Source organism: Hemicordylus capensis, chromosome 7, assembly GCF_027244095.1.
Source record: "Hemicordylus capensis ecotype Gifberg chromosome 7, rHemCap1.1.pri, whole genome shotgun sequence".
Classification (NCBI taxonomy): Eukaryota; Metazoa; Chordata; class Lepidosauria; order Squamata; family Cordylidae; genus Hemicordylus; species Hemicordylus capensis.
Window position 1 is genome coordinate 20,863,204 of NC_069663.1, and position 23,885 is coordinate 20,887,088.

At 47.2% G+C, this 23,885-nt stretch overlaps 1 protein-coding gene across 1 annotated transcript in view; it reads left to right on the forward strand.

Moving 5' to 3' along the window:
• Positions 1-23,885, forward strand: part of LOC128332840 (B-cell receptor CD22-like) — a 47,246-nt gene continuing 23,361 nt past the window's right edge. Inside the window, exons 1-8 of the mRNA XM_053267605.1 lie at positions 1-80; positions 2,628-2,691; positions 4,658-5,080; positions 6,372-6,674; positions 8,247-8,510; positions 10,075-10,332; positions 18,843-18,899; positions 22,957-23,045. Of these exons, the coding sequence (XP_053123580.1) occupies positions 2,658-2,691; positions 4,658-5,080; positions 6,372-6,674; positions 8,247-8,510; positions 10,075-10,332; positions 18,843-18,899; positions 22,957-23,045 (1,428 nt within the window). The 5' untranslated portion in view covers positions 1-80; positions 2,628-2,657. The remainder of the gene's footprint in view (positions 81-2,627; positions 2,692-4,657; positions 5,081-6,371; positions 6,675-8,246; positions 8,511-10,074; positions 10,333-18,842; positions 18,900-22,956; positions 23,046-23,885) is intronic.

Here is a 23,885-nt window from a genome sequence, read left to right on the forward strand (position 1 = left end):
GGCATCTTGAATTGCCAATAGCTTCATAGTCCTTGTGAGAACAAGACTTAGAACTGTCTTCCGAAATTCAGCATTCACAGGTAAGGGGGCTCTCTCTGCTCTGGATGGGCTGGGTTTGTCACTTCCATTTCTCTCCCACTTCCCTCGAGGAGAAAGCAAGCTAACACCAACACCTTCCTCTTTTGATTGCAAGATATTGTAATATATGTGACTAAAATATATTGTCGATGTAAAAATGGTAGATTTCCCGGATTAGCAATTTACATGACAGAAAGTAAGTTGCTAGTCCTCATGGTCACTGGGGAAAAAAATAAGCCTGAAGACATGTGGATCGAAGCAGTAGTATTCTGTATGATTTCATGGTGCAGGTTGGGAAATCTGAGATACAACGCAGTATCCAAGGCATTGGAGGAAGTCCTGAAGATCTTGCTTAAAACCACAGAGCAAAATCTGCAGAGATATCAGAAGCCTTTTTTTGTTTAAAAGATAGGTTTCCACAGGTAGCTGTTTCATACAAAAATATCTACATCCATTACATCACATTACATTACATTCTGAGACTGTTCACACAACAGAAAACTGGATAAGACCAGTGTCTTGCCCAGGTTTGGTGTACTCCCGGTTTTTGGTTGTGTGGGAGCAAATAACAAGGTAGGAGGAGGGAGAAGTGATTGTTTGGGAGGCAGGGGCTGGTTAGGGCAGCTTTTCCTTCTACCTTGGTCAAATGCTGGGTATGAAAGCGTACGCACCATTCATACGATGGTGCTCTGCTACCCAGCTCCTGCCTCCCACACGATCACTTCTCCATCCTCCTCCCTTCCTGTTTGCTCCCACAGAAACTGGGAGAACACCTAGCTCCCAAACCTGGGCAGGAGACTGGTCTTGTCCAGTTTTCCGTTGTGTGAACAGCCTCAATGTTGGGTGAGCATGGTCTTTACAATTCTAGCAAAATATATCAGGGTGTGAGAGGGAGAAGAATTCCTCTCTGTTCACTTTCTCCACACCATGCATGGTTTTATAGACCTCTATCGTGCCATTCTTGCACACCCCCGCACAAGAATAATTGCCTATGTTTTTAAATGTTTGCAATATTATAATAGAGCACCTCTGAACATAGAAGAAGCAGAGAGCGAGGGGAGGCCAAGAGCTCTTTCCCAGGCTCTATGCAGGTGCTTCCACTGCTGCAGTTCTTTTCTGGAAGACGTCGTGGAGGATGGAGGCAGACGATGAGATCTGGGGTTCTGAGCCATTCACTGGGGGTCCAAACCCCATGGAGCACCCCCTAATCATCCCTACTGCACTTTAAGGTCATCGACAGAGGTCCCTCTCTGGCTGCCGCCAGTTCGTCTGGCAGCAACTTAGGGTTGGGACTTTTCAGTATCCGATCCGGGGCAGTGGAATGTGCTTCCTATAGATAGCCAAGGCTGAAGGTCATTACCTGCCTTTAAAAGAGCCATAAAGACCTACTTCTGTAGCCTGGTTTTTAGTGACTTTTAAATGGTCATTCACACAGTCAAAAATTGTGTTGTCTCTGGGTTTGGGAGCTGTGTGTGCTCCCAATTTTCAATTGTGTGAAAGCAAGGTAAGAAGAAAACCAGGGTGGCTTCTCCAGAGTTGCAGGAAGGAATCTCTCTCAGCCCCATCTTGGAGATGCTGCCAGGGAGGGAACTTGGAACCTAGATGCTCTTCCCAGAGTGGCTTCATCCCCTGAGGGAAATATCTCGCAGTGCTCACACATCAAATCTCCCATTCATATACAACCAGGGTAGACCCTGCTTAGCTAAAGGAACAAGTCATGCTTGCTACCACAAGACCAGCTCTCCTCTCCTAATAGTAGTATTAGTAGTTTAAAAATGTGTTATTTTAATTGTGGCTTTAGCCTGTTTTTTCCCCTTTTTAAACTTTTTATCCTTATTAACGTTTGATTCTATATTGTATCTCTTTTAATAATGTTGTTAGCCACCCTGAACAGTAATGCACTGAAGCAGCAAGGTATAACTACTTTTAAATTGGATTAGATTAGAGCTGTTCCATCCCTGGTGACCTTTAGGAAAGCACTGAAGACACATCTCTTCAGCCAAGCTTTTCTGCTCTTTAGTGGTTTTCCACTATTTTAACTTGAACTTTTATATGTTTTAAGTGGTTTTTAAAAATGTATGTATTATTTATTTTTCTGTGTAAATAATTTTGAGAACTTGTTGAAGAGTGGTATATAAATATCCGTAGTAGTAGTTGTATTACAGTCTGTGACCAGGAAAATAAAAGCACAAACAAAGCAGAAAACAGCAAGTATACAAAAATGTACATATTCATGGTAGTATAAATATAGGGTGGGTAAGAGTATTCATTGCATAGCACAAAAATATTCCAGCCCAAAGAAAACTCATTGGCATCTGTACCCACTGAAGTGTCTGACAACAGAAAGAAACTTCCAACTAATTCAGACTCTCAGCGCAGCTCCCAAAGCCAGGTAGGATCCTTGCCCAACCTCATGTCTGGTCCTGTGGAGTGACTAGGCTGCACAGTTCCATGGCTGAACAGGGATTTGAACTCAGCTCTCCCTGACCCTAGTCCAACCACTACACCACACTGCCTCTTTAATCACATGTCTATTTCCCCTTTCCTAGGAAGGGAAAAGGCACGCGGAAGAACCCAGAATGAGGTGTGTCGTTTGGCTGGTCTTCCTTCCGGGTAATGCAGCAGAGCTTTGATTTGTGCTAGCCAAAGTGGGTTGGGATTTGGGACTCTTTCAAGGCTCACCGCTCTCTAGTCTATGGGCAGAGGTTCTCAGACTTCGTCCTCTGCTGCTGTTGGACTGCAACTCCCATGATCCTTTTCTGAAGCATCAGGAGAGGCTCAAGGTGACCATCCCTGCTTTAGGGGGAAAAGTGAGAAGCAGGGATCCAAGGTCATATCAAGACACTCCCTGGAGTCCCAGAAGCCCCAGTTCCCCAGGACAGTCACCCCAGAGAGGGAATTCTTATTGAGATCTTTATGGCTTATTACCAAGTGAATGTGTGTAGAGCTACATCTGAAGAAAAGAAGAACTGGGGGATTATAAGGAGCCATTTTGAACAAAAGCATCAATGAACCTCTTATATAGGCTGCAATTCAAAGAGATATCTGAAGCAAGTCAAATAATATTGTTGCATTTTCCCCTTTGAGTGGCAGAGTTGTTATTATTGCCTATTTGGAAACTGCTCCGAATTTCATAAATAAGTCATAATTAATTCATAATTAATTCATGCCCCTGCTAACTGGGCAAAGAGGCACCTTTACCATGGTGACTCTCTTTATTTCGCAGGGGGAGAGTAACTGGCCCTATCCACCCCCAGCACAGTACTTCCAGTGACTGTCGCTGGTGTGTGTCTTATGTTTCTTTTTAGAATGTGAGCCCTTTGGGGACAGGAAGCCATCTTATTTGTTTGTTATTTCTCTTTGTAAACCGCCCTGAGCCATTTTTGGAAGGGTGGTATAGAAATCGAATTATTATTATTATTATTATTATTATTATTATTATTATTATTATTATTAATATTGGAATTTCCTACCGTGGTTTGTGGTGAAGGCCAGTAGCTTGGATGGCGTTATTGATCAGGCTCAGGCAGATTCTTGGAGGACGGATCTACCAATGGCTCCTAGTCTTGATGGCTATAGGCCATCTCCAGGTCTTCTCTGAATACCAGTTGCAGGGGGGCAAGGCAGGAAAGGGGGTATGCCTTCATCTCCTGCTTGTGGGCTTCCCAGAGGCATCTGGTGGGCCACAGTGGGAAATAGGGTGCTGGAACTAGATAGGCTTTGGGCCTGATCCAGCAAGGCTATTCATATGTTCAGATGTAAATGTCTAGCTGAGTGGTATGGGAGGGCTGGAAAGTCCAAAGCTTCTTTGTGACTAAACTAGGTCTGTGGTTCTTTGGGTTAGGAACACGAGAAACTGCCTTCTACTGAGTCAGGCCACTGGTCCATCTATCTCAGTATTGTCTACACAGACTGGCAGCGCCTTCTCCAAGGTTGCAGTCAGGAGTCTTTCTCAGCCTGATTTGGAGATGCCAGGGAGAGAACTTGGAACCTTCTGCATGCCAGCATGCGGGTGCTCTTCCCAGAGTGACCCCATCCCCTAAGAGGAATGTCTTCCAGTGCTCTCACATGTAGTCTCCCATTCAAATGCAAATCAGGGTGGTCCCTGGCATTAAGGGAGGTTGGCAGGGGGAGGGGGAACCTCTGTGGACAACCCCTCCACACTTCCTTGGATAATTCCCCCAGATGGGGTAAGTTCAAAATTAATTAAAAAAAAAAATAAAAATCACATCCCTTCTGAACTGGCCGGGGCGGGGATCAGTCTGGCGTCGGACTGAACAGGTGGTGGTTCAGTTCAACCCTGAACAGCTGAACCGAGCCGGTTCAACATTGAACACGGTCAACGTCAAACCAATTTACACATCCCTTCTCCTCCAGGTTTTGTCATCTGTCTGTCTGCCTGTCTACCATGTACTCCACACTTACAAGGAGTGAGATGTTTCAGGAGTTCTGCTCCAGGGTTCAGTGGCCTGTCAGTGAGAGCATGCTGGAGACTGAAGGTGTCTCTGCAGTATTTGACCTTTGCTCTGGGGGGAGGGTACGAGCTGACCAACACCTACCATATACTTCCCTGTTTCAGGTTTCCTGTGTAATCGGAATATATTGAGCATAAGCCAGAAGAACTTCTTCACCTGGAATGGATCCTGTGTGATGATCCCGTGCACGATCCGGCACAATAATCCTCCTTTGATCCCCAGCACCATCTCACTGCTTTGGTATTTCAATCCTTCTTATAAAGAGACCTTGAAAGACTATGAGGGTACGTTGCTATACCATTCCAACAACTCGCGAGATTCCGTGATCACCACAAGTCCCGATTTTCAGGGTCGGGTGACGTTTGTAGGTGATTTAAAGCGTAATTGCAGTGTGAAGATTTCCCAACTCCAAAAAAATGACAGCGGCCCATATGGGGCAAGGCTTTATGCTCAGACTGAAAGGCCCTCGAAAACAAGGCCCTCTATATATGAGAAGTGGTACCAAAGTACTCAGATTACAATTATAGGTAAGAACTGTTTAGTTATTTCTTTTCTTTTCTTCTCATCTGACATGAAAGTTGTTATTTAGCTGGGACACCGAACCTTCTCATTCAAAGTGTCAGCTCTCAGTACTGAATGTATCCCCTTCTGCATTCACTGTTCTGTCATGAAGATTGGTTAATTTTCTACATGGTTCTTGCAATGGTTTCATTTTTAGCCTCCCGCTTTCATGGAAATTAATCTTATGAGGTCACCTTGCTGTTCATGTGCGTGTTCATCTAGGTGTCTGTGTGTGTGACTCCCTAACAACTTTGCAATGCCTTTGGACCAAATTTGGTACAGACGTAGTGCCACATAGGCGCACTTCAATGGCATATTTCGTGATGATGTCATCTGCCCCAGTTCAAGATGGTGTATGTGTGAACTTTTGAGGTGCAAGTGGGCTAACTTGTGAACTGCTGAACAGCTTTGCACCAAAGTTGGTATACGTGTTCAGATGAAAGAGGACCTTAAAACTTCATATTCCATAAATGAATTCCAGAACCCAATTCAAGATAGCAGCTGTGTGTGTGTGTGTGTGCCCCAAACTTTGCAATGCCTGGACCAATTTCGATCAAATTTACACAGTTGTCATGCCCCATAGGGACATTTCAAGAGTGTGTTTTAGAATGGTGCCATTATCTCAGTCCTACCCTCCACCTATTCATGGTGCCTCCTGTTCATAAAGATGAGGCTCTGGCACTTACTGTACTCTGCCTGCTTAGTGGATTTGGTGTTTCACACCCAAAAGTGCATGAATTTGTATATGGTAATTATCAATTAAAATTCTAGTGGGTGGATTAAAAGTAGGTGGATTAGTTCTTACCAGAACATCTTACCAGAACATCCAGAGCTCCAGCTCCAGTGGGAATGTAGGAACATAGGAAGTTGAGTCAGACCATTGGTCCATCTAGCTCAGTATTGTCAACACTGACTGGAAGCAGCTCCTCATGGCTTCAAGCAGGAGTCTTTCCCAGCCCTACTTGGAGATGCTGCCAGGGATTGAACCTGGGACCTTCTGCATGCAAGCAGATGCTCTGCTACTGAGATATGGCCCTATTCCTATATGGTAGCTCCTGTCACTCCTATGCTACATGTCACATCTGAAAATATTGTTGTCTAGAAACTGAGGTCTTTGGGATGCTTTTGGATAAATGGTCAAGGCCCCTGTGTCTGTGCAGAATCAAGCAGAATGGGCCCACATTTCTGCAATGGCATCTCTTGCTATTTTCTCCTAAATATGACATGGTATTTTTTCCTTTATTTTCCTGGATGCAGAACCTCCTCCAGCACCCAAGCTTGTAACCATTCCCTGGGAAATCAGAGAATCGCAGGGCAGTACTACTGACGTGAGTTGCTCAGTGAATTATCATTGCCCTGATGAGCCAATAACATTGACTCTCAGTGGATTAGAGGAGACTCGTTGGTTTTCACCAAGTACAAGCAGTAGAAACGGAGTGATTGAGACCAAGGCGAGATTTATACCAACTTGGGAAGACCACGGGAAGACTCTGAGATGTTTGCTTCATAGCCATGATGGGTCAGAGATATCCCAGGGAAATGTGTTACTCGATGTGAAACGTAAGTGCCCAAGGGGTGTGTGTGTGTGTGTGTGTGTGTGTGGCACTGGGGGGGCTTATCTGAAAAGCAGATTCTGCTAGACCTGAGTGGCACACACAGTCACTTGGATTAGACATCACAGCACGACGTGTGCATGCTACATGGTTTTGTGTGTGTGTGTGTGTGTGTGTGTGTGTTTGTGTGTGTGTGTATCAAACAGCTACAAAGACATCATTCAGTTCAAAGGTAATTTATTGGGATAGCAAGTATATTAATTACAAAATATGAATACAACGAATATGACAAATATTTATTTACTGCTTTACAATAATGTTTCCCAAAGTGGTTTATATAGATATGAATAAATAAACAGACAGACAAATATACAAAAAAGAAAATAATAAAATAAAATAAATATAATGGATCCCTCACCCAAAAGGACTCACCATCTAAAAATGGAACATTTTTGCTTGGCTTGTGTCAGGGTTCACCCAGACTCCAGTCCAAAGGATTCCCTATTGAAGGAAGAGAAGAGAACTGCCCCAGCCTGGACCCATGATCCCAATGACAGCCCTCCTGATCCCTCAGATCTAGAGCAGCCAGAACCAGTTGCACTCTTGGAGGATGCTTGGAGCACTGAGGACCTGGTGCCCCAAGCGAGGATCATCCTTAGCACACCGCCCCCCCCGCATGACAGCAAACAGAAGGATCTTGCCCCAAGTCCTTAGGAGTGGAGCCAAAGCCAATGTCACTCTAGGCCTAAGATCCAGTGCAAAGCAGGAGCTCCTAAGCACAATCCCATGGGCCTACTTAGGAGCAAAATGAAAACAGACAGAAGTCAGAGCAGGGGTGTAGCAAGGTCGGAGTGTGCCCAGAGACAAGATTTTAAAATGCCCCCCCCCCCCTGAAGCTCAGCTCATGAAGTAAAGAAATCTTAAATGAGGCTGAATAGTGGTAACAAAAAGCACAGTAAAATTATCTATCTGTCTGTCTGTCTCTCTCTCTCTCTCTCTCCTATGTGCCACAACAGAACATCATCCTAAATTGTTTTTTAAAAGGTTTTGTAAATGGTGGATGACGCAAGTCATTGAATGGTACTAGAGAAAGACCTGCTGTTCTGGTAGCTCCAGGTCTTAACACTCACATCAATTTCGGAGGATGAATACATGTGAAGGAAGCCCAGCCGGGTGTGCAGCTGGGGGAGTCAGTCATGTGACTTGCCACTGGGACCCCCCCCAAGGCAGTGGGCCCCCAGACAACGGTCTCTCCTTGCCCTATTATAGTTACGCCCCTGAGTCAGAGCAAGGACAAGATGAGGCCACTGCTTCCAAGTATATTAATGGGGCATGTTCCAAACTGGGCACAAGCTCACCAGAATTTGTGAGAGGGCAAATAAATTTGTATTTTGACATCCATAACTGGGTAGAAAGTGCAGTGTGATAACTAGGCTACTCACTGCCGGAGTGGACAGAGCATATCTAAGATGATGGCGACTCTGGTTGTGTTTCCTGGATTTCAGGCTCAGTAGCTCTTGTCATTTTCTGACTGCCTAACTGACTTCTATTTTTGATTCTGAATGTTGGCTGATTCCAGATAGTCCCAAAGGAGTTATGATTAAAGCGACACCCAGAACAACAGTCCAAGAGGGGGAGAAACTCTCTCTGGAGTGTGTGGTCAACAGCAGCAACCCAGAGCCTACTACATACACATGGTATAAAGATGGTCAGCCGACGAATAATTATGGGAAGAAGATAAACATTGATTTTGTAGAAGAGCAGCATTCCGGACGCTATAGATGTGATGTCAACAACGGATATGGGCTCGAAAAAGCGGAAGAGACCACCATAAATGTCCAGTGTGAGTTAATCTAATGGAACAGGGTGCGGTAGAAAGAATGATGAGCATGTGAATCTCCAACCACACGTGGTCTTTGCTAAGCTCTGGGACATTCCCGGATTCTGCAGATCACGTTTTCATGCAAGATATCAAAGCTCTTTTCCTAAACTTCTGTTTGTACCATATGTGACCACAAGTAGCGGGTGCGAATCCAGCTATACCATCAGTTCAATGTAATTTACACCATAGATCTTTTCAAGGAAAACATGATAACCAAGCAGAGGGATAGCTAAAATGCAGTAGTGACTGGTCCTAATGAGCCAGGGAAGCAACAAACACTGAGCCTCTGGTCCCCGGCCCCTCTTTCTCCTATCTGGCCCTGCCCTGGTATTAATGTGAGCCATGCTGCCTGCAGACTGGTCTTTCATCCAGCAGAGCTCCATGGACTGAGTCCCCAGCTAACAGAGCAAAGAGACACCTTTTAAAAGTGGTGATTTTCTTTATTTAGCAGGGGGAGAGGAACTGGCTCTGACTGTGCTGTCCTGAAGCCAAATCAGAGTAAAAGCAGAAAGCATTTCTTCCTAATCCTGCCCTCACTCTGATCTGGCTTCAGGATGACACTATCAGAGTGAGCATCAAAGAAGGAGGCAGGGCTTCCTGCCCTCACTTTAAAATCTTCTGGTTAGTAACAAACAATGCTCCAACATGGTGAGCGGGGGGTGGGGTGGGGTAGAAAATGGAGATTTTTCTCCATCTCTGCATGGAGAAAAATAGCATATCAGCCAGGTTAAGTTCAACCCTTCCCAATGACATCATCACTTTCCACATGCATGTGTTTTGCTAACTGTGCAAGGAGGCATCTTTTAAAAGTGGGAATTCTCTTTATTTAGCCGGGGAGAGCAACTGGCCCTATCCATTTGCTGCACTGCATCCCTCCAGTGGCTATTGCAGGGAGCTATCTATCTATCTATCTATCTGTCTGTCTGTCTGTCTGTCCGTCCATCCGTCCGTCCGTCCGTCCGTCCGTCCGTCCGTCCGTCCATCCATCCATCCATCCATCCATCTATCTATCTTGATTTCAACCACTTTGGGAACCTTTGTTGAAAAGTGGTCTATAAACATTCACCATCTTTGTCGTCATATGGGCTGAACCCGCAGAGCTCTACCTGCTGAATGGCCAGCCTGCAGGTGGTGTGACTGCCTCTAGTTAATGCAGGGTGGGAGAGAGAGGAGCAACTGGAGCTGGCAGGAAGCAGAGGCAGCTGCACCTCATGGGGTGCCCGCTCTCTCGGCTCATTAAGTCAATCTGCTACTGCTACCATGGAGATAAGGGGACCTATTTATTAGAGATAATAAACAAAATAATTGACCATGTATTGCTTTCTTAATGGTAGCCCAAGATCGCACCTCCTTCAGACTAATGGCAGGACCAGCTAAGCTTCTTGTCACAGTCATTTCATCCTTACCCATTCTTCTTTGACCATCTCCTGTCCCTCGACAGAAGCACATCTCTTTTGCCTGGCATTGCGTCCCCAACTACCTGAAGCCAAAGTTCTAATTTCAGTGTCAAAATCTCTCTCCCCAGATGGTCCAAAGGACACCCAGTTTAGAAAGTCAACTGACGACATCACAGAAGGTAGAGATGTGGTTTTGCAGTGTTCCTCCCGAGGAAACCCAGCTGTCACTTATGCATGCTATAGAAGAAGTCAATCAGGAATACTTGTGAACATGAGCGAGCTGCATTTGCTTAAGATCCAGCCTAGTGATTCTGGCACTTATTACTGCACAGCCCAGAATGATCTTGGCAACTCAACGTCTTCTGATGCCATATTGGACGTTTATTGTAAGTATGGAAGTAGAAGGTTTCAGGGCCAGCTTCCGTTATGAGGGGGGACTTGGCAAACCATGGTCGGGGGAGGGGAACTTTCCCATTGTTGGGGGCCTGATTGGTATGGGTTTCCTCTGCCCCCATAGAAGACCACAGCAAAGGACCTCCTCTGTGCTAGGTTAAGTGGGGAAAGGTTAAGCGGGGAAAGGTCAAACCAGTAATCAGACTCAGAGGGCTAGGCAGAAGCATGTTCAAAGCGGTCGGAGCAGGGAATACAAGAAATGGGCTCTACTCACTGGAGCTCTGTAGGAGCTGTTGCTCCAACAAAGGTCTGAGGCTTAGGGGTGTGCACTTAACCAGTATGCCCAGTTCAATTCACTTGAACAGAACCAGGTATGTTCAGTCCCCTCCCCCCGCCCCCCGGCTTGGCTTAGGGGTTCAAACATTTTTTAAAAAAAACTAAAAAGAACTCACCGCCTCTGTGGGGCTCTGTTGCAGCCTACCCTGATTATGCAGGTTGCTAGTGTGCATGCGTGGTAGCCTCCAGAATGGCGGCCGCCAGTGCAAAAAGGCCCAAGATGGGCTGAAAATGGCCCAGAAGGCTGAAAATTGCCTCAACCCAGCTGTTTTGAGACCAGGGGGAGGCCTGTGGGGGGAGAGGAAACCATTGGAGACCCCCCTCAGCTGTAGCAGTGCCCCCTGAAGGCTGTGAGTACTTTAAAAATTGTTCTTGACATTAGAACCCCTGAACTGGCGGGGTTGGCTGGATCTCGAGCCGAACCGGGCCTGGTTTGGCTCAAGAGTGAGCCAGGGGCAAGACCTTGAGCCGGTCAAGTTCGATGTTGAACCGGCTCAAGGTCGAGCCGGTTCGCACATCCCTACTGAGGCTGACTGTGGTCTTTATACTATAGCCCCTGATATAGATGGAGGTAACTCCTCTCTAGGGAAAGGACTGGTAAGGCTCAAAGGGATCTCAACTGGTTGTCTCTGATACTGCCAAGACTTAAAGGTCTTCAGTTTCACTGGCAGATCCATCAAACTCATAATCAGAGAGAAGCAGAGTGTTCTCAGGCCTTGGCAGAGAAGGTTGGGCTTCAGGTTCCTGTACCTCATCTTCCACTTCTGAGGAGTCATCCAGGATGGGTGAAGCATCTTGGCTTCGAATCATGACAAGGACACTCCCATTTTCTTTGTTCTCTCTGTTCTTCTGCCTTCAACCATGGGGTAGCTAGTACAGGGTGCAGGCTTTCCTATCTTACTCCTTTAAATTGCAAGGCAGCATTTTTTGCCCTGGGCCATTCCTGCAACTATCAGCTGAGCTTGACAGTTTGATCTCTGTACCCCAACTAGAGAGCTGTAAAGAACCCATCATGGCCGAACTACTGGAGTCACCCAGAGTTTACCGTCAGGGCTCCCTCATCAGGGAACTTTGAGAACTTTGGTTGAAGATGGTATACAAATATTTGTCATCATCTAAGTCATACTGTGTCAAACTATCCTCTGATCCGCCCTGCTATATTTCCTGTTACAGGAAAGGCACTGTGGTGAACGTCTCCGGCATTGAAGCCTGATGAGTCGATGATGATTGGCTTTGAGATTGGGTGGCTCAAGAGTGCTTGGATGGAGCCCAAACCCAGGCTGTTCCAGGACCCAGAGCCTCCCCACTCCAAAAAAGACTACTTCCTTCTTTCCAGGCACATCATAGCTCTCTCCATCCTCTTTATCACTGCTAGGCCTCTGATCACTGCTAGGCCTCACTCCACTAGAAACAGTAACAGATAGGGGCCATGGCGTCCTGCTTGCCATAATCTCTTACAGGTATTTGAAGATCATCTTCTTCCTTGGACAGGACCAGAATCCTTATTGTCCCTCCACTCCAGTACTGGTTCCATTTGGAATGGTGGTGAATATGTGCACGGCTGCATCTCTAGATGTTGCTTAGCTACAGCCAATGAGATTCTATGATTCAACTGACATGGCAATAAGGATTCTCTCACCCACTTCCCTGATTGTCATTAAACCCCACTCTGTCCCTGTCCTCCCACGAAGCTGGTATTTGTAGGAATGAGCTTCAAGAATCGGATTGCAACCACCCATTCCATCATAATGGGGCAAAATGGAGTTGGATGACTCATAAAGCTAGAAAGATGAAGTTGGTGTTGGAAATGATTCAATAATAAACAGAGAAATAGTTTGAGCAGGTGTGTTCTGTGATGACTGACTGCATTTAACACCTGGAATATAGGTGCACTCAACACAAGTCTATTGTTTTAGTTCCCATCAAATTAATCTCTGACAAAAATGTATGACATAGACTATTATGCATAGGTGGAATTATTTATTTATTTATTATTTATTTATTTAGTCATTCAGTTTTTAAACCGCCCTTCTGAAATGGCTCAGGGCGGTTTACAATTAAAACAGAAACCATTAAAACCAATAACAATTAAAACAGAAATATAAATATAAACACCAATTAACAATTAGAACATCTTAAAAAACAATTAAACAATCAAAACAATTAAAACCCTGAAAACCAATTTTGACTCCTGGTGCCCACAGAGCCCTGTGGTTGTTTTTGGTAGAATCCAGGAGGGGTTGACCATTGCCTCCTCCCACGCAGTATGAGATGATGCCTTTCAGCATCTTCCTATATTGCTGCTTCCCGATATAGTACCAGCGGGGATTCGAATTGGCAACTTTCTGCTTGTTAGTCAAGCATTTCCCCGCTGTGCCACTTAAGGTGTAGGGATGTGCAAAAAATCCAACCGAATCAATTCAAATTGATTCAAATTTGAATCAATTTGACTCAAAATTGCAGGCATAAGAAAATGCTGGGGCATGTTATCATCCCTGTTTCAAATCATATTATTTTCTCAATCCCCTTCCAGAAGCAGAAAGCAGAAAGGCATCTTCCTTGCAACTGCAGGAGAGCCCAGTTAACATTTCCACTCAGCATCTTGTCATTCCCTTGACCCAACCAGTCAGGGACCACAGAGAGTCAGCATGGGAGAATGGTTAGAGTGTTGGACTAGGACTGCAGAGATCCAGGTTCTAATCCCCACTCATCTATAGAAGCTCCACCCCTGAGCTACGACCCCCTATCACTTAAGGGCAGTATCCTCCAGCAGACAGTACTCACATTTAATCACCCTTCCAAATGCAAACCAAGGCAACCCTTTCTTAGCAATGAGGACAAGGCATGCTTCCTAGCACATGACTAGCTTAATCCCCACTGAAAACATGATGAAAATATGGCTGATAGGGACTGCATCGAATCGGATCCGATTAATATTCTGATTCTGTGCGCAGCCCTGGGAAATGTGTGTGCCTTCTGTTAACATTCAGAAAAACATTGTACTCCAAGTGTCAAAAGTTAAAGAAACACTGGCACTTGCATTAGGTGGCTTTCCCTCGAATGCTTTTTCTTTTATTATAATCCAATCTTTACCTTTGTTGGCAGCTCTGCCAGAGTCAGTTCATGCCTTGGGGCAGTTTGCTGAGCAAAGCATCTTTCAGTTCCTGGTTTAAGCATTTGCATGGATGTGCCTCACCAAAAGGAAAAAAAAAAAGCAAAACATAACCACTTCATTTCCTGCCCTTCAACCTCTGAGCCCAGCAAGCAAAACACCCTGTTCTTGACCCCCACCCCCACCCCACTGCCTGACCCATCTGGACCAGCCACTTGCGTATGTTCAACTGAGCAGCTCAGAAATCTGAAAAGACAGGAGCCCCTGTGATGTAGTTGCAGGGTATTTGCATGGCTTGATGGGGTGTGACTGTGTCCGACTGTCCGGGAAATGACCAGAGGGCTGGCAAACCGTTCTGCTGGGGGATTAGATGTTTCTCCTTTCGTGGGTCACAGCTTGGGGACAGTCTGATTTCCTCTTCTGGATCTGTTTTGCAGTCTTTGCTTCTCAGCAAACGGAAGCCAGAGAAGGGCAGGATGGAGATGGATTCTGAATCCGATGACACCACAGCTATAAGGGGCATCCATGATGCAGTGGTGTAGCCAGCAGAAGGGCGGCCTGTGTCCCACCTGCTGGCAACACTGTGTGATGTCCGTGCATGTGATGACATGTGCAAGGGGGGAACGGCCTGATCCCCCCCCCCACGATTGGGGATGGCCTGATAGCCGAAGGGCCTGCCCCACCCGATCACATTTCCAGCCAGTGTTTGAATGCTATTGGGCTTGCTGGAGCTGGGCCACGCCTCCTTTGCGCATGACATAACGTGAAAAGGGGGTGTGGCCCGGGCTCCGGAGAGCCGTACGAGCTCTCCTGAGTCCATTTCCAGTCAGCAAATACTGGCTAGCTGGGTTTATTTCGCTTTCTCTCCCTTGCTCGAGGAAGAGGAAGGGAAATAAATGCATCCAGATACCAAATGCTGGCTGGAAATGTGACCGGGAGGGCTAGGGCGGGCCCTCCAGCTATTGGGCCATGCCCACTTTGCGTGTGATGTCCCACACAAAGAGGGCACCGGCGGCCCTTTTCATTGGCGGCCCGGGTTCTTTGAACCTTACAGTGCACTGGTGGCTCCACCTCTGCCATAATGGCAGCACTCATGGCTGGAGGAGGGGGAAGTGATCGTGTGGGAGCAAGGTGAGGTGGTCTTGTGGTAGCAAGCATGACTTGTTCCCTTAGCTAAGCAGGGTCTGCCCTGGTTGCATATGAATGGGAGACTTGATGTGTAAACACTGTAAGATATTCCCCTTAGGGGATGGAGCCACTCTGGGAAGAGCATCTAGGTTCCAAGTTCCTTCCCTGGCATCGCCAAGATAGGGCTGAGAAAGACTCCTGCCTGCAACCTTGGAGAAGCCGCTGCCAGTCTGTGTAGACAACACTGAGCTAGATGGACCAAGGGTCTGACTCAGTATATGGCTGCTTCCTGTGTTCCTATGAGAGCAGGCTTCAATGGCATCATCCTATCCAGTACTTTCACCCAGCATGCAACCCAAGTAGCATATTGGAGCCTGCACCTGCCTCTCACATGATCACTTCCCCTGCCTCTGACCTAGCTTTTAACTCACACATGACCAAAAATCAGGAGGGTACACAGCTTCCAAAATTGAGTAGGACACTTCAGGGGCCTAACAAGCCTGGAGTTGGCAAAGAGACAAAATTTTAAAAATGGGCCCCTCGCTGATACACACACTTCACAATATATAGTCAAGTGGCTCGCCTCTGGGGGGCTCCTCGAGGCGTGGGGGCCCCCAGGCAGCCGCCTCCCCTTGCCTAATAGTAGTTACGCCCCTGGGACACTTGTCCCACAGTTGTGAGAACAGCCCTATAATGTGAATGCTCTAGGAAGTGGCAGTTTGAATGTGCCCTAGAGATTTTGTCCTTTGTGGTTTTTGAGAAAATGCCAAAAAGGAGGCATTTTTTAATCTACTTGAAAACACACACAGAAAAATGGGGTGAATAGTTGCAGTTCAAAATGGTTTGACATTTGGATAATTAGATGAAGACTAGGCAGCATATATGCTCTCGTTAATAAAATCACCCCCCCCACACACACCCTTTTTGACACTGGTTCCAGAAATTTTAGCACCACGCAGTCTAGACAGAACAACAAAGCCCATCCCCTTATATCTCCAATAGCCACTAGGAGGAGCTATTGCTTTATATCATGCTGCTGCTGGGGCAGAGATTTGGCTATGGCTCTTTTCCATTTGCTGGTGGGAAGCTTTGCGGGTCCTGGAGGCCCTCTGCTGGCCCTGGAAGGCCACTACGAGCCTCCCTTGCCGCAGGGACACTGGCCACATTTGCAGATAATGGGGTACTGGAGTTGCAGGGGCCGGAGGTTTCCCTACCATTACATTTGAATGCATGCAACGCTGGTCCCTTTCCCTCCACAATCCCTAGACTCCAGTTTGAACCCTTGGCTTGTAGTGAATTTCGTTGCTCAAAACCGGGGTTCCACTGAGCCTCCGTTACGTCTGAATGCAGCACTGGTGGCTGCATTTGCTTGGACCGAAGCTCCTCCTCCTCCCTCTGCCTGATTGGCTGCAGGGGTTGTCCTTCAAGCCCCCCTCCTCTCTGCAATCTAGCTGACTAAAGTGAGGACGCTCTCGTTTTGTCCAAATGCAGACAGGAGAGCAGGGGCTGGGGTGGAGACCGGAACTCCCTTGGACCCGCGGCCAGGGGCACACCTAGGTGATTTTGGCACCAGGACCAGCCCTTTGCCGAGGCCCCTCCCGCCACAAGGCCCCCGAAACCTACATTTAGGGGCCTCCTGTGGCATACCTACATGGTGTTTTTTTTTTTTTAAAAAAATCAAAGCTGCTGCATGGCCGAGGGGTTGTTCCGGGGGGGGGGGGCAGGGTAGCTGAGCAGTAGACCTCCTCCTCTCCCCCCAGCGGTGGCAACTGAAAGCTATACCTCCTCATGAAGGCTGATACATCCCCTGCTAACTGAGCAAAGAGGAACTTTTTCAAAGTGGCGATTCTTTTTCTTTAGCAGGGGGAGAGCAACTGGCCCTATCCAACCTGGCAGGGGGGTGAGGAGGTCGACTGCTCGGCCAACTCACCCCACCACCACCCCTCGGCCATGCAGCGGCTTTGAATAATAATAATAAAAACCCATGTGGGTTTGCCATGGTGGGCAGTCACAGGGAGGCTCTAGGAGGCCCCCCCCCGGAAATTTGGAGCCCCCCTGGAGACCATGGACCGGGGCCCCAAGGTCCGGGGATTAGAGCGCCTCTGCCCAAGGTTCCGTGTTATATGTGGATGCGGCCACTGTGTCAGGATCAGTCCACACCCAGAGATGGAATTGGGGGGTGGGTCCACAGGGGCTACATAGGTCAGACCACAATGGAAAGATCCATTTTGAGATCCCATTTTGAGAGACAAGAATGACACACAGTCTATACGCGACGGCGTTGAATCACTTTCTTAATAACACCAGTGAGGAGCTGAAACGCATCCGGCGTAGTTCAAAGAAGGATTGGATACATCTCTTCAGAATGACTATGGCTTTCATATGGATTTTGCCCCAGAATAAAACATCATTGGAAACACCTTTCAGCATTCGTTGACATTTTCTAAGGGAAACTTTAGCCATGGCTATGCAAAGTCCGTTTGTGGATTTTGACTGCATGGATCGGGGCACACCCCCAAAATAACCTTTGGATGTTTTTTTGCATTATTCTTTTCTTTGGGAACCTCCCAAAAGGTTTTCTTTCCATTGTGGTCTGACCTGGTTGGAGGCAGCTTAATATGTTCCCATGTAGCCCTACAGAAGAGAAGAGGAGAGCTGGTCTGGTGGTAGCAAGCATGACTTGTCCCCTTAGCTAAGCAGGGTCCGCCCTGGTTGCATATGAATGGGAGACTAGAAGTGTGAGCACTGCAAGATATTCCTCTTAGAGGATGGAGCCGCTCTGGGAAGAGCATCTAGGTTCCAAGTTCCCTCCCTGGCAGCATCTCCAAGATAGGGCTGAGAGAGATTCCTGCCTGCAACCTTGGAGAAGCCACTGCCAATCTGTGTAGACAATACTCAGCTAGATGGACCAAGGGTCTGACTCAGTATATGGCAGCTTCCTATGTTCCACTATGTTCCTGAACAGAGCTCATGGAGACATCATGGGGCCCACAAGCCGTCACCTTTTATATGACCTTCCTTCATGACAACACCTCGGCCTGTCATGTCTTGCTTTTGCTGGTATCGGATGAAAACACGGGAAAATCCTAAGTCTCTTCAAGGCTCAACAGGGGTCTCTCCAAAAGGCAGCCCAAATAAGAAAATGCAGTAAATCTTGCATTTACTGTAAGTCGAAAGATTTAGAGTTCCTTTTTCAGGCTTAACCCCTCCCCAAGATGCACATCTTTGGACCGAAGAAAAAGGGAACAACCACAGCTTCTCTTCCTGTTTCTTTCTCATTCTTTGGTGGTGGCATCTTGAATTGCCAATAGCTTCATAGTCCTGGTGAGAAGAAGACCTAGAACTGTCTTCTGAAATTCAGCATTCACAGGTAAGCTACATTCAGCCACATATAGCGCCACCAATCTTTAAAAATATCCATGAAAGAGTGATAAATAATAGAAGTGATTAGAGAAAGCAAATTAAGACAGAGAAACTCGGCGTTTTTACATAATATATCGATATGGTAGAAGTGGTTGAGATCAAAAGATACTGAGAAGAGCCCAGTGAACCGGGCTCCGCCAAGTAATACATCGGCAACGGGTAGCCCACCTGGGAGCTAGCAGGCAGGGCTGAGAGAGGAGGGCAGCCTGCTGTGTGTGTGTGTGTGCATGAGCAAGAGAAACGGAGAGTAGGAAGCGACAGCGGAGCTCACCCCAAGCTGCCTGGCCCGGCCAGCTGCAGGCAGAGAACAGCTGCATCTTCCTAGCTCCCAGGGGCAGCTTCGCTCTTTCTCCGCATGTGACTGTAGAGGGAAGACTGGGGGGGGGGGGGGCAGGCTGCTGAGGCAGAGAGGCCAGCTGGATGGCCAAGCAGCTCACCCTGCACCTGCAGGGGAGCCGCTGCTACCATTTTCAGCCCAAGCTCTCCTAAACTCTTCTCCGGCAGATCGGAGACATCGGTGCCGTTCCGGCCGTGCTGGCAATGCAGTAGGGCCGGTGGGCAGTGAGATTAGGGGGAGCTCTGAGTCACTCCCTGCCCAGTTAGGAACAGGAAGAGTCACTCTGGCTGCTCAGCGCGGCCGATTCCAGCCCCGCGCAACCCGTTTTGAACCAAAATAACGGCCCCGTGTTATCAGACATTGCTGGACACTCATTGGATGTGGGGGGCGTGTCTGGGGCAGCGCTCATGGTTCCTGATTTGTGGGCGGCCTGGGTTTTTCTGGGTTTTTCTCCCACCTTGCTTCCACACAATCACTTCTACCCAGGTTCTCCTCCCACCTTGCTTCCATATGTTCACTTCTACCAAGGTTCTCCTCCCACCTTGCTTCCACACAATCACTTCTACCCAGTTTTCCTCCCACCTTGCTTCCACATGGTCACCTCTGCCCAGGTTTTCCTCTTACCTTGCTTCCACACCACCGAAAATTGGGAGCAAATTTCGCAACACAGCTCCCAAACCCGGAGAGAACAGTTTTTGATTGTGTGAATGGTCTCTATTTATTTGATTTTGTTTGTTTTTATACATGTGAACTGCCTAGAGTAAGCTGGATTAGGGGGTATCAAAACAAAACAAAACAAACAAATAAAGGCTGTCCTGAAGCTGGGACTTCTCTGCCGTGCATTTTGATTCAAGGAGGAGGTGGGCACCTATGATGCTCCCTTGGTCTCGGAGGCAAGTGTAAGTCTTGGCTCAGGACCTGAGCCCAGAAAGCTCTGCATGCATCTCTGCCAAAACCAACCACAGCCCCACCCCAACCACAGAGACCCGGCCAACCTTGAAGCGGCTCAAACAGATGCTTCCCGCCCAGGAGTGACAAGAGGGAAGTTCCTGTGACCGGTTCAGAGCCTTGTGTTGTTCTCTTCCCACCCTTCACGACTGGGGGGGACGTCCAGAGAGTGGGTTGGCAGGAGCTGGCAGTCAACACTGCAAGGGTCTTGTGGCTACTGATCAAGGTAGCTCATCAGCCTCACTGGCATCTTCACCCCACATTGCGGAGGTAGGCATATGAAGAGCGGCTTCCTTGGAAATGATTCACTCTCAAGACGTTCAGTTTGGTAAGGCAGTGATACGCTGACATTTAGCAGGGGGAGAGCAACTGGCCCTATCCATCCCCAGCACAGTATCCCTCCAGGGGCTGTTGCTGGTTCATTTCAGATTTTCAGATGGTGAGCCCTTTGGGGAACCGGAACCATCTCTCTCTCTCTCTCTCTCTCTCTCTCTCTCTCTCTCTCTCTCTCTCAGTTTTCTGTGTAAAATGCTTTGAGAACTTCTGTTGAAAAGTGGTATATACGTAATCATAGTAGTTGTAGTAGCACTTCCCAGACGGGTCCCCAGATGGCCCCTTCTCACAGATGTGCCCTTGGTAATGGAGATCAATCGTGGACACCCCTACCAGATCTCTGAAGCCTCTGGATACCGGTCTTGCTTTTCTGTAGTTCTCAGTGCTAAGCTATTGTGGTTTCTTTTTTGGCTTTGCTGTCATTAAGAACAGTGTACCTTTAACAGGGATTCCCAGATGTTTTTGACTACAACTCCCATTGCCCCTAGCCAAAGGCCATTGCAGCTCAGGATGATGGGAGTTGTAGTCATAGGAAGATGCGGAAAGGTATCATCTCAGACTGCTCAGGCGGAGGCAATGGTCCCCCCCGTAATTCTACCAAAGACAACCACAGGGCTTTGCGGTTGCCAGGAGTCAACACCGACTCGACGGCACAACTTTTATGAATATTTATATAGCTCTTTGCAACAAAAGTTCTCACAGTGGTTTACACACCAGAATAAGATGGCTCCCTATCCCCAAAGGGTTCACAATCGAAAAAGAAACATAAGGTAGACACCAACAACAGCTACTGGAGGGATGCTGTGCTGGAGATGGATAGGGCCGGTTGCTCTCCCCCTGCTAAATAAAGAGAATCACCACTTTAAAAATGTGCATCTTTGCTCAGTTAGCAAGGGAGATATAAAGCATGACTGTATTCACTCCGCCATCTTTCAGGGAGATGGGGCCTCACAAACATGACTACGAATTTTTATATACCGTATTCCAACAAAACTTTGGAAAAAATAATAATAAACAAGATGCCCCCATGTTTCAAAAGGACTCACAATCGAAAAAGAAGCATAAGGCAGATACCAGCAACAACCATTAGAGGGAGGCTGAGCTGAGACTTAAGGGGGGGGGGCACCCAACCCGTTGCACTCCAGACATTGCTGGACGCCCATCATCCCCTGCTAAAATTTATTATGACCGGGGATGATGGGAGTTGTAATTCTGCAACATCTGGACTGCCACAGGTTGGGAACCCCGGAATAGGGCCTGTAGCTCCCCATGTGCTAAAGATAAGAGAATCACCACCTATCTTACCCTCTCACCACTTAATCACCAGTTAAACTCACCCTCTGCTGAGTTGGCCCAGTTATGAGAAAGCTGCCACTTAAAAGGTGCCCAGTTATTTAGACTGCCATATGTTATAGATGCTTTACAGGTTGAGTATCCCTAATCTGGACATCCGAAATCCGGAATGCTCCAAAATCCAGAAACCACCATGGCCTACGCCTGCAGCACTGACAGAACATTATTTTCACATGAAATCTGAATTTAATCTCCACCGAAATTGCCATGTTTGAATCTAACATGACCAGCAACATTATTACATTGAAAATTTTCTTGCAGTTAGTTTTCATTACAGCTACCTGTAGTTATTGTAAATTCAATGCTTATTTGTTTTTATACTTTAAATAAAACCTTAAAAAACCCCATCAGTGTACAGTAACCTTTCATGTTACTTGGGATCCCATGCCCAAGATATCTCATTATAGTATGCAAATATTCCAAAATCTGGAAAAGTCCCAAATCCGGAACACTTCTGGTCCCAAGCAGTTCAGATAAGGGATACTCAACCTGTATTGAGTTTTTTTTTTTTTTTTTAAATTTACTTTTGAAGTTAATATGGAAAGCTAGACCTCCTCATGAAGGTTGATACATCCCCTGCTAACTGAGCAAAGGGGAACTTTTTCAACGTGGCAATTCTTTTTATTTATCAGGGGGAGAGCAACTGGCCCTATCCAACCCCAGCACAGCAGCCCTCCAGTGGCTGTTGCTGGTGTTGATCTTATGTTTCTTTTTTAGATGGTGAGCCCTTTGGAGGCAAGGAGCCATCTTTATTTATTTATTTATTTCTATGTAAACTGCTTTGGGAAAAGTGGTATATAAATATTTGTTGTTGTTATTCATAAAGCAAGGGTAGGGTTGAATCTCAACAGAAGAGCATTTGCTTGGTGTGCAGAAGGGCCTCGTTTCAACCCCAGAACCTCTAGGTAGGGATTGGAAAGACCTCTGTCTAAAATCGTAGATAGCCACTGTCAGTCAGTGCAGGCAATACTGATACAGACAGACCAAGAGTCGGACTCAGTAGGACGCCTCTCCCTTTATGAAGCAGAAATCAAGAAAGCTGCTTTGCAGAGCCCTGAAGGCTGACCCCAATTTGTACGGAGAACATCTCGGCGCCATGTCACGATGTCTTCTTGCCTCTCCCCCCACACTCAACTTTGCTCATTACGAAAATGGATGCAGCCCCATATACCTTTTCCAGCCCTACTCCCCCTTCTTCCCCCACGGCCCTGTGGATGCAGCAGTGCACCCACGGAGGAAAAGGCTGCACTACCCGCCTTGCTTCAAAGCTCACAGCCTTCACCCTGCTTTCACGCTACGCCGACGAGCCCAAGGGATTCACTCACTAAAGATAGCCAAGCCGGCCCCTCAAGGCACTCAGATGTGCACAGTGTTGTTTCCGCTGCACATGCAAATAGATTAGGATGGGCAGCCAAAGTCTTTGCATGATCTGGGTGCAAGGGGAGGGTTACCTTCTGGGATAGTGCCTTGGGCTTCCTGAGGACTGGGGTGTCTTGAAGCTGTGAGGAGAGAGGCGGCAAAGGAAGGAGCAGCCGGTATAGCTGCTTAAGACCCACGGCCTGCCCAGACTATGGGGCAAAGGACTGGGGCGGAATCTGCTGGGCCCAGTGACTACTCTGAGTGACCCAGGTTTGCTGCCATTTGTAGAGGAGTCCAACTTGCCCAAGGAAGAGGAGGAGGTGGAAGAATCCCACCGCAAGCCAAATCGAGGCAGGAAGGCCTCAGAAGCCCAGGAGGTGGGTGTTGGTTTTTGCTTGCCCCGAGACAAACAAAGCATAATTAATTAATTAATTGATGTAGCATATTGATTGATTGATTGATTGATTGATTGATTGATTGATTGATGTAGCATATTTGTGTACCACCTACGACCGAAGTCTCTAGGCGGTTTAAAACATTAAAACAAAAAGATTTAAAAAAAAACCACCACCATTTAAAACATAGTTAAAATGGTGAATTGAAGATGCATCTTTTGAGAGAAGCTTTTCAGTGAGGCTATTCACACACACGTGCAAAACCAGGTGAAGGGAGCCCAGCCCGGTTTGGCACACATGTGTGAACCACCAGGATTGGGCCCAATCCTGGTGGCTACATGGTGGCAAACCTGCCTCAGTAGCCTCCCTGTTAAACGCAGGCACCCTCATTTTCCTGATTGTGTGTCAGCCACAGCTGCTTACAGCAGGGAAGGTAAGTTAAACCCTCCTCATGGATCGTGAGAGGAGCTCTCATGTCTTATCCTCTTGTTATTGTTGTTAGTAGTAGTAGTAGTAGTAGTAGTACATAGGAACATTGGAAGCTGCCATATACTGAGTCAGACCCTTGGTCCATCTAGCTCAGTATTGTCTACACAGACTGGCAGTGGCTTCTCCAAAGTTGCAGGCAGGAATCTCTCTCAGCCCTATCTTGGAGATGCTGCCAGGGAGGGAACTCAAAACCTTCTGCTCTCTCCAGAGCAGTTCCATCCCCCGAGGGGAATATCTTCCAGTACTCACACTTCTAGTCTCCCATTCATATACAACCAGGGTGGACCCTGCTTAGCTAAAGGGACAAGTCATGCTTCCTACCACAAGACCAGC